The 14105-nt window shown below is 47.2% G+C and overlaps 5 protein-coding genes across 5 annotated transcripts; 3 read left to right on the top strand and 2 right to left on the bottom strand.

Annotated features, from left to right (window-relative positions):
- Positions 1-36: 36 nt before the first annotated feature.
- BHQ10_001698 (uncharacterized protein) lies at positions 37-802 on the top strand (the record flags this gene model as incomplete). Its single annotated transcript, XM_040873762.1, has 2 exons — positions 37-48; positions 110-802. 2 exons carry the CDS (start codon positions 37-39, stop codon positions 800-802), a joined length of 705 nt encoding a protein of 234 aa, XP_040730203.1.
- A 488-nt stretch (positions 803-1290) lies between these two features.
- On the bottom strand, positions 1291-3375 carry BHQ10_001697 (uncharacterized protein; the record flags this gene model as incomplete). Its single annotated transcript, XM_040873761.1, has 4 exons — positions 1291-1603; positions 1659-2135; positions 2191-2694; positions 2756-3375. The coding sequence occupies 4 exons, from the start codon at positions 3373-3375 to the stop codon at positions 1291-1293; spliced, it is 1914 nt and encodes a 637-aa protein (XP_040730202.1).
- A 2567-nt stretch (positions 3376-5942) lies between these two features.
- On the top strand, positions 5943-7540 carry BHQ10_001696 (uncharacterized protein; the record flags this gene model as incomplete). Its single annotated transcript, XM_040873760.1, has 2 exons — positions 5943-6048; positions 6105-7540. The coding sequence occupies 2 exons, from the start codon at positions 5943-5945 to the stop codon at positions 7538-7540; spliced, it is 1542 nt and encodes a 513-aa protein (XP_040730201.1).
- Positions 7541-8143: 603 nt separating this feature from the next.
- Positions 8144-10805, bottom strand: BHQ10_001695 (uncharacterized protein; the record flags this gene model as incomplete). The annotated part of the gene is made up of 3 exons (XM_040873759.1): positions 8144-8607; positions 8666-10636; positions 10724-10805. 3 exons carry the CDS (start codon positions 10803-10805, stop codon positions 8144-8146), a joined length of 2517 nt encoding a protein of 838 aa, XP_040730200.1.
- A 1542-nt stretch (positions 10806-12347) lies between these two features.
- On the top strand, positions 12348-13506 carry BHQ10_001694 (uncharacterized protein; the record flags this gene model as incomplete). The annotated part of the gene is made up of 2 exons (XM_040873758.1): positions 12348-12940; positions 12993-13506. The coding sequence occupies 2 exons, from the start codon at positions 12348-12350 to the stop codon at positions 13504-13506; spliced, it is 1107 nt and encodes a 368-aa protein (XP_040730199.1).
- Between the last annotated feature and the right edge of the window lie 599 nt (positions 13507-14105).

The following is a 14105-nucleotide window of genomic DNA, read 5'->3' as shown; positions in this document are numbered from 1 at the left end:
TCAAACAGATCATATCAAGTCAAACACAGAGCTATCATGGACTACCAGGTAAGAGAATTCTCTGCCGTGATGCTCCCATTTCATATAGATACGTGCTTATCAGCTATAGAATCGCGCCGGCTCCAAATTCGGTGGCGGTGGTGTCGCATCCCAATCCGCAACCAATGCAGACCGTCGCGAGCGTCTTCGCAAACTCGCTCTCGAAACAATCGACCTTGCCAAGGACCCTTACTTCTTCAAAAACCATCTCGGCAGCTTCGAGTGTCGTCTATGTCTGACCGTGCACCAGAATGACGGCTCCTATCTCGCGCATACCCAAGGTCGCAAGCATCAGACAAACCTAGCCCGTCGAGCGGCTCGCGAACAGAAAGAAGGCAAAGCTCAAGATGGCGTTGTACCCGGTGCGATGGGTGTGCAGGTTAAGAAGAATGTTGTTAAGATCGGCCGACCGGGTTATAAAATTACCAAGACACGCGACCCCATGACGAGGCAGTTGGGTCTGCTTTTCCAGTTACAATATCAAGAAATTACACCAGGAGTCGTGCCCCGTGTACGATTCATGTCCGCTTTTGAGCAAAAGGTGGATGATCCACCGGACAAGAACTTTCAATATCTTCTCGTCGCGGCGGAGCCATATCAGACTTGTGGCTTTAAACTTCAGGCTCGCGATATTGATCGGAGGGAAGGGCGTTATTGGACTTGGTTTGACGAAGATAGTAAGGAGTTTTGGATACAGATTATGTTCAAAACTGAGCGTGAGGAGAGATATAGTGGTGTTCCTGGTTTGGCGCCTCGGCCTTAGTACTTTTATAGGTCGGGGAAAAGTTTATTTCTTTGCTTTCTATCTTGGTCTTGGTACGTACGGCGTTTAGGATAGTCTTGTCATGGCGCATTATCCTGTAGTTAGATATTTTTATTCTAGTTGTCTGATATCAGGCAATTCTACGTTGACCTTTGTCCCAATCGTGCCTCCTATCTATCTGGTGCCCTTTACATGACAGTTCATAGCAGCTATACTCAATAAATTGATCCATGTAATGGCTGTAAGCTACACTGGTAGGAAACCAGAACTAAGCTTGTCTTTTCAAATCATAATAACTGTCTGTATAGAGAATTGAGAATGTTCTCGAAGTTCATATTTGTAGATATCTTCCACTGCAAGTATATCTAGGAAATTGGTACGTTCTTCAAGTACATTTTGCTCCTATGAATTTGACCAAAGCTCATCATTGCATGCATAAAATATGCAGTTTGTAACAAGGAAATTCTATGTTATAGATGCGTCGGACTTTAGTTCGCCTGGAACGCATTGAAGGCTTTATAGGTGTAGCCGATGAAGGGAAGACTCATTTCGGCCTCCTGTTCTTCAGGCATTGCGCGGACCTGTGCTCTGTGCGCCGCGCTCGTATCTTCCTGAGGAATCTCGTCAATGGGGAAGTATGACACATCGATATTAGAGCTGAGTCTGGGCTCGAATGGAGCACGAATGTTGCGCAGTTGGTCCCAGACCACACCGCGGAAAAAGGTGTGGTTCTTGATTTGTGAAGCACCACCGTGTTGGCCACCTTCGTTACCAATACGATGCTCAGCATCGCATAGGAAGCTAGAATAAATTAGTTAGCAATTCAGAATGGTTTTTAATAGCAAAGAGTGCGTACCTTCGGATCAAGCCCTCGGACTCTCGTGACAAAACAAGCTCGTCTGGGAAATATAAACATTCTCTCCAGTTCACAATCTTGCGGTATGTATCCGTGGTATCTTCGGCACAGAAAGGAGGCCAGCCGACAAGACACTCAAACATGATTGCTCCGACGGACCACCAATCGCACAGGTAGGTATAACCTTGTCCATTGAAGATTTCTGGAGCAATATAATCTGGAGTTCCCACAGTCGAATAGGCCATAGCACGACGAGACTTTCGCCAGGTGTTGATCTGTCCACGATTCGACACTGTGAGGTTGATGGCGTCCGAGAAGAAGCCAGAGTTTCGATTCTTATCTTTGGACGTTGAATTCTTTAACAAGTTCTGATAGTATGCATTATCGTGTGTCTTCTTGCCACCGGTAGATAATCCAAAATCTGTGAGTTTGATATGACCGCCTCGGTCCAGCAGAATGTTGTCAGGTTTAATATCACTATTCATATGTTAGATAATCAACGGTGTCCCAAATACCTTGCTTAGGAACTTACCGATGAAGGAAACCCAATTTGTGCACCGCTTCAATGGCCATGACAATCTCGGCCATGTAAAAACGCGTAATGTCTTCCGAGAAAATCTCATATTTAATAAGCATTGTCATAAGATCACCACCAGGTAAGAACTCCATCAGCAAATAAAGGTAGGCACTGTCTTGAAACGAAGCATGAAGCTTGACCAACCAAGGATTATCCTTGGAGTCTGCAAGAATATCACGCTCAGCGCGAACGTGGGCCAACTGGTCTTTCTTGAACATCTCTGTCTTGATTAATGACTTGAGAGCGTAAATCTTGCCGTCACTCTTCCGCTGCACGAGCTTGACTTCACCGAATGCACCCTTTCCAATAATTTTGATTGTCTGGAAGTTCGATGGGCTTTCCCTGGTACGGAGGAAACGCAGAAAGTTCGACTCTTTCTTCGCTAGAGCTTCCGCTTCTGAGCGTCTCTTCGCCTCCGGCATGCTATGGGCCTGCACCAACTTGTCAAGATTGACGGATCTGCCGTCGTGTTACAAGATTAGTGTCGGCTTTATTCAAAGTCAAGACGAATGTGTCTTACCGCATATTGCGTTCACGGGCACGCTCGATGTTCTCTTGGAAGAATACATTGATCAGCTCCTTAGCAGCCTTTCCACGCTTATGAACGTTCTCCGAATACCGCTCCGGATATCTCTGAAGCTCCTCTTCTTCACCAGGTGGCTTTGAGCTGCGATTAGCAATTCCGGGAGCCAAGTGTCCACCATGTTGTTGCGGTCCGGTCGAGCCAGCGGTCCGAGGTCGCTGCGCAGGAGAAGCAGCTCGCGGAGACAATCCTGGTCGAGGCGATGCACTCAAGTCTTGGTTCGAGAACTGTTGAATCAATCCATTTGTGCCGTCGTTGTTGTAGGCACGAGCTCCGTAGGCGGGCTGAGGAGACGGGAGGTTGTGTTGGGCATACTGCTGCTGTTGCATGGGGTAATGAGCCTGCTGCGCATATTGACCATTCACAAAATATCCTTGACCATAACCGGTGTTCTGCGCTCCATGAGGATCCATGAAGTCCTGTCCCTGGTATATAGGTTGCGGGAATGCGGAGGGCGTTGTGGGGTAGACACGGTTGTTGGCCGCATTGTAGTTTCTATCATTGTTATTGTTGTTGAAGCCAAAGTTCAAGTGCAATCGATTATTATTCGGATCCATATTGAGCGGTTTGTTCGACTTGGCTTGTAAGCTGTAGGATGAAAGAACTGACGTCTCGACCGTGGTCAAAGAAAGGGGGCGGAGGAACGAGGGGTCGAGGAGTTGGAGGAGAAATCAAGGGTTGACGGGTCGGTTTCAGGGCAGCCAAAAATGTGAAACAGACAGCATACGTCCGATGCCCAGGCAAAGCGAGCGAAGTCACACAGACGCGAGATGATGTTCAATGTTTATGAGCCGTGGTGAGACAGGGAACACACCAGATCCCAGGGCAACTCAGGATTCGACACAAGTCACAAAGTGGCATTGGTTGATCAAGGGTTAAGAACAGACAGACGAGCACAGCACTAAGCACACAGCACACCGATCAAAGGGCGATAGACCAACGGGAGAGCATAGTCGAGTGGTCCCCGGCCCAGAACGAGGCGCCAAAGGCCAGGATGGGAAAGGGGGGAGTTAACTGGCGGGCCAGTTATCGGCAGTGTGGGACGGGCGAACGGTGGAGTTTTCTCTCAAACTTCAGAACTTGAGTTTCTGGCTTGAGGACACGTCAACAAGCTGTAGTTGTCTCAAAATCTCGCAATATTCTCGAAGTGCCTACAACGGACACAAGTGTATCTCACAATTGCCTCGTACGGACTTGTGCAATGACTGGGAGCGACTGCGTAGTTGATGGTTTGTATAGAATGGGCGAACGCGCTATGCCCTTTTTGTCAGGTTGAGGGTCTGTTAGACTCGGCTAAAAGGGCGGGGAAAAACTGTTCTTCCGCATATGTTGATTGGCCGACTCTGGGTTACATCACGTGAGAACGGGCACTAACCCTAAGACAAGATATTCAGCTTGCCATGACATCAGCATGCTCGTATAAGAAGGAACTGGCCTACAAGACTATCCCTCAGTCAATAGTGATATGTTGAATTACTTCCAATGCCAGGTGTTCCATTTGGCAGAGGCTGCGATGGCTGCAAGAAACAAAAGAAAAAAGAAGGTTACTCTCTGACAGGAGACAGGAGCTAGTATAGGCAGCGATGCTTATTTGTTTGCAGTGTGATGTACTAGAGTCCCCTGATAAATACTCTCGTTGTGCACGTTTAAAGATTCCGTATACGGGGTATGGAGTCCAGAGATTCAAGTTCTTGCCCATCGACGGCAATACTATTAGAGAGGAGAAGGGGCCGCGTGCCACAAGTCAGAGAACCATCATTGTTCATAAACAAGTCGCTCAGTCACAGTCCGCCTATTATTCACTCACTAAGCCCCTCTCTAAGAAACCAATCATAGAATGAGCTTATACATTGATAGCTGACGAGGACAGCGTAGTGCTTCTATATGATTCCCAAGGATACAGCATATCTTGAGGTGCTTCAACACAAGCTGCATTGATCAATAGCTCTCTCTAATGAATGGCATACTTGCGCTTACAGCTGCAGAACTGGCCTACTCGAGACAGAAGACATACTTGAGGCCCGCTCTTGAGTATCATGCAAAAGCCACAGCCGAAATGCGTGGCCAGTTAAAGATCATTAACCGGAAATATCGATGAGCTGTATCCCTTCGCATTGCTTATGGTAGCTTTCGACTTTGTTACTTCGTCTCAACTGCGAACAAATCGACCGACTCATTCCAGCCTTGGATATGATGGCCAGTGCAAAAAAATGTTTCCAGCAGCTACCGGGGCTTCACACCCTGATTGCCAGTTTTGAGATAATATCGCAGGTTGACTTGAACATACTGAGCCTTTTGAACTCCGAAACAGCAGCCTCCCTGGACAGACTGAGCACAACCAGTCATCAGATCGAATTACCAGAAACAGATGATGAGCCTTCCAGGTTTTTTTGGGGACAGCCAATATATTAAATTGCTATTGCACATATCAAATACAGCTTTGTTAAGGAGATACGCGATGTGGTCAAAAACTATTGCTGGATAGTTGCCTCTGTCAACAACCCGGAATTCTTTGACGCGGCCAGAAACTCAGAGCTTTATGTATTTGGTGTTCCATTGGATGTGATGGGAAAAAAGGAAATGCCATGGCATGGTGGCTTCAGGGCCAGGGTAAGGAGATCGTGAGGGATCTGTCACGAATCTTGAATGGCTTCTTGATAGCACAATTATCAGACGTACAGGAGGCAACTTCTTGGGCAAGACAGAAGGTTGGATTCTTGAATGCTCCAACTAGTACATCATGGTTGCAACGTGGGGGCATACAGTAGCACTTCGTATTTGACCTGGTCTTGTTGGTTCAGTCGCTTCAAATGATAATGAACCAGCAAGTCTAAAATATCTGGAGCGCACTAAAGATTCTATCGATTTTCATTATCCAAAGCAATAAAGTAATAACAACCACGTAAGAAGGTCCAATATCGACTCGTTCAAGCTTCATAGTATACTTCTTCAACATCCAATTAGCGCTCGCTTACATAATGCACCGGAAAACATTCGGACGGCCCGTGAACTTTTTTTGAGACGTTCCGTCTTGTTTAGGTACATTATTACCTATGCATCAGCCTGCTCTGGGCCGTTGGGATATATCTGTTCAATCTGAATATATCTGGCCGTATCAGCAGCCATGTCTGAAAATGCTAATCACAACCCAACGTCGGGCACGGCAAGTGCATCGACAACGAAGCCTCCGACTCCGCCCAAACCGCAGAACCCGGTCTTTAAGATGATGGGTAAGTTTTCAGTGATAGTGTCTTGCAAGAATCGTGCTTAAAGCTAACCGGCAAAGGACTCCCAAATTTTCGTCTCAGATTACCCTCGCGAAACTGGATGATCTTCCTCTCAATCACCGGAGGCTTCACAGCTGCTATAACCTACGACCGCCGACAGAAGAAGCGCGCACAGCAGAAATGGGCTGACCTCGTCGCTCACATATCAAAAGAGACATTACCGATAGAGCAGAACAGACGGAAACTTACAGTGTTCTTGTCGGCACCTCCGGGGGACGGTCTTAGATCTGCTCGTGAATACTTTATTGAATATGTGAAGCCTGTTCTTGTTTCTGCGGCTCTAGATTACGAGGTTATTGAGGGAAGAAAAGAAGGCGATGTTCGAGCGGGTTTGGCCGAGAAAATTCGTGAACGCAGACGTCAAGCTGGAGAACCGAGTACCGTGGTTCAAGAGCCGAGCAAAGAATTGATCATTGCCGAAACTAGACGGCGGATGGGTGTTACAGATGAACCTGGGCCATTGGGAGATATCGTGATTGGACGGCATACATGGAAGGAATACATTCGAGGTCTTCATGAAGGCTGGCTGGGACCCCTTGATCCTCCTCTGCCTCCTCCGGTACTTATCGAATCACCCAGCCCAATCAGCGCATCCGAGGTGCCTGCTGATATCTCTGCCGCTGAAATATCCGGAGAACCCGACAGCTCTCCAATATCTACGCCTGAAGAAAAACCCACCGAACCTGAAAAGGAAAAAGAGAAGGAGAAGCCGAAGGGCCCGACCCCTGCATACATCTCTACTGTAGACTACTCATCGCGGAACCTTCCTGCGACCATCCCTGCAACATTCGAGGCCTCTTTACCAGTTCCGTTTCCCCATCTTCTCGGTTTCTTGAACACCCCGATCAGAATCTACCGCTACTTGACGAAGCGTTATCTCGCGGACGCCGTTGGTCAACAAGTCGCGGCAGCTGTGTTAGCCTCTGCAAGCAGGCCATACTATGAAGGCCTCACCAACTCCTCTGATTCCGACGTAGGCCCTTCAACTGAATCATTCACAACTGAAACTCAATCACAGCAAATCTATGAGCAGCAGACCCTCCTCGAACATGAAGAGAAGGAATGGCACAAATCAGTGCGCAAAGCTGCCGAAGCCCGAAAACAGCAAGCTGAAGAAGACAATGCAGCTAGTGTGAGCGATGACATCCAAGCTACAGAGAAGCCCGGTATTTTGAAGGAAGAGCGTGAATGGATTGACGACGTCGTCATTGATCCCCGCATCGCTGCCCGAATGAGTCGATACATCCTCGCACCGGAGGAAGAGGCACGCGCCAAACGCATCGATGAAGGGTTAGAATGGGTTCTAGGCGAGGGCGAAAGACCCAAGAAATTGCCCTTTTGGCAACGTGCCTGGATCAATTATGGTTATGGCGAAGATCCAGAGGTTGCTAAACGGAAGCCCATTCTTGGAAATATTGATAACGAGGGAGAGTAGATGGATGCCCCTTCTTTTCTGGCGCTTTCCTTTATTCTCGATATATGTAACACTACTATTTGCACGAGGCTGTCTTATAATTGCATCTTGCACCTTGTATATTAGCATACCTACTTTTCTAAACAACGTCATTCTCATTCATGTCAAATGTATCTTCAACTCGCAGTGTGATTTTTACATGCCCTGAAATATCCTTGGTTGAGATTAGTGACCACCTAGATGGATCTATCATAAGGTGAACATCGTCCTACCATTATTTCGTATCTTATCAAACAAACCAGTGGATTGCCTGTTTAGAACGTTGATCTAAGTTTTATCATTTTGGTTTCTGCACCCTCCTTCACTTTCCCATCTATTTCCTTTTTTGTGGCTCTATGATACATGAGCATTGCATACTAGTTAATGATATGATAATCACGAAAGCATGCAAACGCTAGAATCACACCTCAATCGTTACTTTCATCAAGTCTTTTCACCGCCAATACCCCATTCAATTCCCATGGCCAGCCTCACCATCGACGCTAAAACGTACAAACTTCAAATGCATGCGAATTCGACAAGAAGCAGAAGGTTAAGCAAAACGCTGAGCGCTGCTTTCTACGCTTACTTCGAAACAAATGCCGAGGCTTCTTTCCACTTGTTGTGGGCCTTTTCTTTGTATGCTTGTTTGGTAGCTGCGTCGGCTTTCCACTCGTCCAGAGTCTCCAATCCGGAGATTGCCTTTTCTAGAGTCGCGCTAGCGAGGTCGATGGTGGCAACAAACTCCTTCTCGCAGGCGGACTTTTCGTTAGGGGCAATGAGCAAACGAGCTGAAAGTGCAGCGCGGACATGGTCCACATTCTCCTTATGTGATGTCAAGTAAGTGTCGTTCCATTCGTTGAGGTTTGTGGATTTAGGGAGAATAGCCTCGAATTCTTTGAGGACAACGTCTGAGATCTTTTCGGGTAGTGGCTCTTTCAGATTGTTGAGTGCGAGGCGGAAGCGTGCGAACTGAACATGTAATGTCGGATCCGAAGAGTCGATGGCATGTGCAGCGAGCAGGCATTTCAATGCAAGAGCATATTTTTCTAGAAATTCATTAGTTCACTTGATTTATAATTGCTTTCAAGGGGGATAAAAACTCACGTCTTCTGATGTATACTTCAAACCCAGCGGTCTGAGCCCGAATATCACCGGGGCTGAATTCCAGCAAAGGTGTGAGGAACTTCAGGGCGTCCTTAAGGGGCTCGGTCGTCTGAGCCAGCTTGTTGCCGAAAGGATCAGTATCCTCCTTCTTCACTTCACCATCAGCACCCTTGGCGTTGGCAGCACTGGCCTTCTTGAGCTCCTGTTTATCTGCTTCGGCCTTCTCTAACCGCTGTTGCTCCTTTTTAGCTTTCTTGATCGCCTTCTTCCTTTCTTCCTCGTCCACACCATTCATGTCCGCGAATATCGGACCATGAGCGAGATCGGGTTGGTCATACAGTAACACATATGTCTTGATCGCGGACAAGGCCATGCGCGTATAAAAGGGGTGATCTCTTAAGTGATCTTCCCATCGAACCATATCGACGTAGGCCCGAATCATGCCTTTGCGGAGCGAAAAGCTGTGGAAGTCGAACTGGTCCTCTTGCCATACATCAAAGATGTTGTAGACTGCATGGAATCGCTTCAATGCAAGTCCAAGTTTCTTCTGCCGTAAGTATGACTCTCCGTCTTCTGTCAAGTACCATACACACTGCATCTCGTGAAGATCACCTAGAGGACCACCGACATTCTCATTTCTAGTGAACTTGCTCATATCTTCAAGTCCTTTGTCGTTCTCGTCGTTACGAAGTCGGTACTTGGCAGCTTTGGTATTGATGTAACGATCTTTTTCATCAAGTTTCCTAGCTTCCTCCATGACCTCTGCTGCTTTGGGAAGAGCTCCATAATGTTTGTATATCCTTGCTTTCGTCATGTAATAGTCAACAGACTTTGGGACAAGACTGATCGCTTTCTCGACATAGTCCATAGCCTTTTGTAGATCACGACTGAGATGATAATCATAGTGCTGAGCAAGGAAGTAGAAGGTCGAAGCGTCAAAACTAGTCTTGTCTTCTGGCTTTTGTGACTCGGATGATCCATTTGTTTGTGGTTCTATCTTTCCAGCCGCATATCCCTCTACAAGTTCCTGAACGGTGTCTCGCTTTGCTGGACGGTCATAAAGTACTTTGATATTAGCGAACAAGGACGGCACGCCTTTGCGCAACATCCGCTGAAGATAATTATCCGCTGCTCTCTTGAAGTCCTCGCCCTCCAGGAAGTCTAGGGGAATGCGCCTAGGCGCATCACCGCGAGGAAATTTCTCCACCAGCTCATCATAAACGGCCTTCAGAGCTTGGTGGTCGGTATCCGCAAGGCCCTTTGCCTTGATGAGACCGTCATAGTAATGTGAGTTCTCGGGGTTCCGATCAAGAAGAGCCGCATATGCCGTCTCCGCTTCCGACTTGCGATCGAGACGAAGAAGGTAGTCAGCTCTCATTTCCATGACAGCCAAGACATCCGAACAGCGCTTTCCGGCAGTGTCGAGATGTTCAAGCGCTCTTTCAAGATCCCCAGACTCTGCGATTATTGTGTTTTTATACAAGACAGCCTCGGAATGCTCTATGTCGGTTCTAGGTGGAGGTGTCTTCAAGGTCTCTTCGTAGGTGTTGAGTACATTCTCAGCCTCGGTCAAATTTCCGCCGAGATGGTGAGCAATCGCTAATGCTGTCCAATTTTGTCTGAACGAAGGCCGGGCTTGCAGCATTGTGTTGCGGCTCTGTATATACCCTTGGTAATCCCGCATTTGCATCTGAAGAAGGGCGAGATCGCGCTGAATAGGCTGCGACTCGGGTTCCAGCCTCAGAGCGAATTTATAAGCTTTGATGGCCTCCTCATAGTTTTTCTCTGCCCGATAAAGAAGACCAAACACGTGCCAGCACACATGGGATTTCATGTCGTTCTTAAGCGCCGTCTTGGCCAAAACGAACGCTTCTTCGAGTTGTCCTAAGTTGCTCATAATGAGAGCCTTCATCGCTTGCGTATCGCCATGGTTGGGATTCTTGCGGAGAATCTGATCGGCCGTTTTGATACCTATTATCCATCGAGAAGAGTGGTTAGCCTCGAAAAATGCTCATACACCTCTTTGCAAGTTTACCGCAAAGTGTTCATAACACAAACCCTTCTTGTACTGCTTGTTCTCGTAGTGGCGGACCACTTGACGGAACAGCGACGAGTCCTTGGACCCCAATTGCTGAGGCATGATGGGCAAGCGCTTTGTTGGTAACACACGCAGGTCCTGAGCAAGATGAGCCTGGTGATGTGGGTGGATGGTAGGTTGAGTGCGGGGACCAGCGTCTGGTGAAGAAGACGCTAACGGCGGAGCAGCTCCATTGTGGCCATCACTGCAGTGGCTCACATTTGATCAGCAATTTTCAGATGATTTCTCCTTTAGAACAGTTACGTATTTTGCATCTCTGAAAATGCATGTCTGCTTTCAACTACAGTCTCTAATAGCAATATTTTGCTGATTTTCTCGCTCTCAGTAGCTATCTATCCATCCATTGGAGCAGTCGGTTCCTATATTCACGAAAGTATATGACGAAAGGAGACTATCATTCAACTATAAACACCCAATGCTGTTTCCATATAAAACGCCATGCAATGCACCATAGTCGTACAACTGTATATACTCGTCAGCACAATAAATTTGAGCTGACGTGATGACCCAAGGCCGGATCCTATATCGCATCAGAGGGTCACTTTTCACCTTCATGCCACTGGTTCAAAGCATCTTCCCACGACCCATTAGATTCGCATCTATCAGATATTATACCCCAAGTCCGTGTTCGTATAATCTGTTCCACGCTCCTTTCGTTTCGCACAAGGTTGGCCAGCGACTCAGTGCGAGCTTCGCGGGGGAAGTGTCGATTGGAGTAAGGGTCTAAACGTTCGTTAACGACTCGCTCTTGCTCTCTCGCAGTTTCCACTTGTCGTGTAACAAGGTCGGGGTCTTCTGGATCAGGACTCGTTGCCACCATGGCACAGTAATTGAGTACATCTGATCTGCTCTGCCATGAGGGAAACACAACGTTGTTTTTGAAGCTATCGCATGACCCTCTAGAGGGATTTCGTCTGCTTTGTGTGCCGAGCTGTCGGACGTCAGTGGATGTTGGATTGAACCCTTCGCGGGCAGGTGTTAACAAGGCATTTAGGTTCTGGGTGATGGAATCGTCAATGGTGGATCGAGATAAGCGGAGGAAATCTATTGGTAATAAAGTGTAAGAACAGATCTAGAGACATCGCGCTCCAAGATATCCGATGGAAGCTCTATACCTCGTAAGACTCGTTCGTTAAAGCAGAATTGCGGAGTCAACGACGGCGAGTTGACCGAGGACTGCGTCGACATCCTGCCAGTGGCCTGTTCTTCCACCTGTATTTGTTTCGACTGTTGCGCCCAGAACCACTTCAGATGCATCCGGAAGTACCCTGTGTGATAGGGCTGGATTTGTCTATATTATTAAAAATATGTACAACGGCAAAGTAAGGCACGTCATGGATGGTTTCCTGACAAAGCAATTAAGGATGAGCACGGTCCATCTCAATGGTCGAGCTTGGTCACGGGAACACGCGTGCGCGCCAACAGAACTCCTTTACGCGCTTCAGCCTCGCCGTCACCAACAACATCGTTATGATTCTTAACTTCGCATTTTCATCACTTATTGATTGTTAGTTTTCCGTGTTCATAAGAGTGTAATCACATTATCGATCTACATCCGCAGAAACTCCCTATCTGTAACACGACATGCCTGAGCTTGCGGAAGTTGCGCGTATCGTGCACTTCATCAGAAAACATCTCGTGGGCAAGACCCTGGCCAACGTTCAAGCGCAAAATGACGATATTGTCTATGGCAAAGTTGGCACAAGCGCTGCAGAATTTCAAAAGGCAATGCAGGGCAACAAAGTTATCGGCGCTGGCCAACAGGGCAAATATTTTTGGATCACAATGTCAAAACCTCCGCATGTGGTGATGCATTTTGGCATGACTGGCTGGATGAAGATCAGAAACGCGGATACATACTATTACCGTACAAACAACGCTGATGATAAAGAGTGGCCGCCGAAATATTGGAAATTTTTACTTGAAACCGACGAAAGCCCAAAGACAGAGGCAGCCTTTGTAGATCCTCGCAGATTAGCGAGGATTCGTCTTGTTGATTGTCCAGCTGACGAAATTCGACAATACACTCCTCTCAAAGAAAATGGTCCGGATCCCGTCACAGATAAGGATATCTTGACCGTCGAATGGTTACAAGATAAAATTAAGAGCAAAAGAGTTCCAATCAAGGCTCTGCTGCTTGATCAAGCCAACATCAGTGGTATTGGCAACTGGATGGGGTAAGCCCAGCGAATTTTGGATTTCACTTCGTTTATAGCTGACCAATGACAGTGACGAGATTCTGTATCACTCTAAGATACACCCAGAGCAATATAGTAATACGTTGACCGATGAACAAATAGAACAACTTCATACCTCTATTGACTACGTCTGCACGACATCTGTGGGCGTACTTGCAGACTCGGAACAGTTTCCAGAAGAATGGCTTTTCAAACATAGATGGGGCAAAGGAAAGAAAAATCAACCTTCCGTGCTCCCGAATGGCAATAAGATCGTGTTCCTTACCGTTGGTGGTAGAACAAGTGCTGTTGTACCCTCAGTTCAACGAAAGACTGGACCAGTGGCAAAGGAGATAAGCGATGAAGATCCGGAGGATGAGAAGGAGAAGAAGGTTGTCGCTACCGGCAAGCGAAAGCGAGCAGCCGTGAAAGAGGAGGAGGACGAGGACGATGTCAAAGACGAGGTAGTCGCACTGAAGCGAGCAGCATCCAAAAGGGGTACCAGATCCACCAGATCCGGCGCAAAGACCAGCACACAGGGACGTGTGAAGAAAGAACGGGATTGAGGGTGGCTCGAGACACGAATTTAAATCAACTGGAACAAATGAAGAGGGCTCCAACCTAGAATCAAGGTCACGCCGCAGGTATTTTAAATGCTTCAGATATAATATGTTGGCATTTGCTCGTATGTCCAACGAAAATGCCTCTAGGATGTCAATATTGCTTGACAGTGGTTAGCATCCGGACAATTTGATCCAATGCTTCTAGCCGACGACAATCTTTGAACGACTCGAATTTCAACTCTGAATACAATCCAATCCACGCTTCATTTTGAATCATCTATCTGTGATCTATGTGCATGTTGCAGTTTCGACTGAGAGAAGTAATATGGTTTGAGATCAGGATCGCACTGTTATGTGGAGAGGCTGTCAGAGAGCTTCCGTCGTCACTCGTGCAAATATCACAATGGGTACCTGATTGAAATCATGGACGAAGTCATTCAATATCAAGTAGTTGCACAACTCAATACATTGGAGAAGAGATGTCTATGTCGTTTGATAAATTTACTTGAAGACGCGTGACCAATCGCGGCTAATGTAATTAATCTTATCGTAATCACGCTTGGCGCCGATTCCGGCGGGGTAGGTTGCCACTTCCACCTGCC

This window comes from Talaromyces amestolkiae, assembly GCF_001896365.1.
Source record: "Talaromyces amestolkiae strain CIB chromosome Unknown scaffold2.1, whole genome shotgun sequence".
Taxonomy (NCBI): domain Eukaryota; kingdom Fungi; phylum Ascomycota; class Eurotiomycetes; order Eurotiales; family Trichocomaceae; genus Talaromyces; species Talaromyces amestolkiae.
This window is presented reverse-complemented; position numbering and strand designations above follow the sequence as displayed.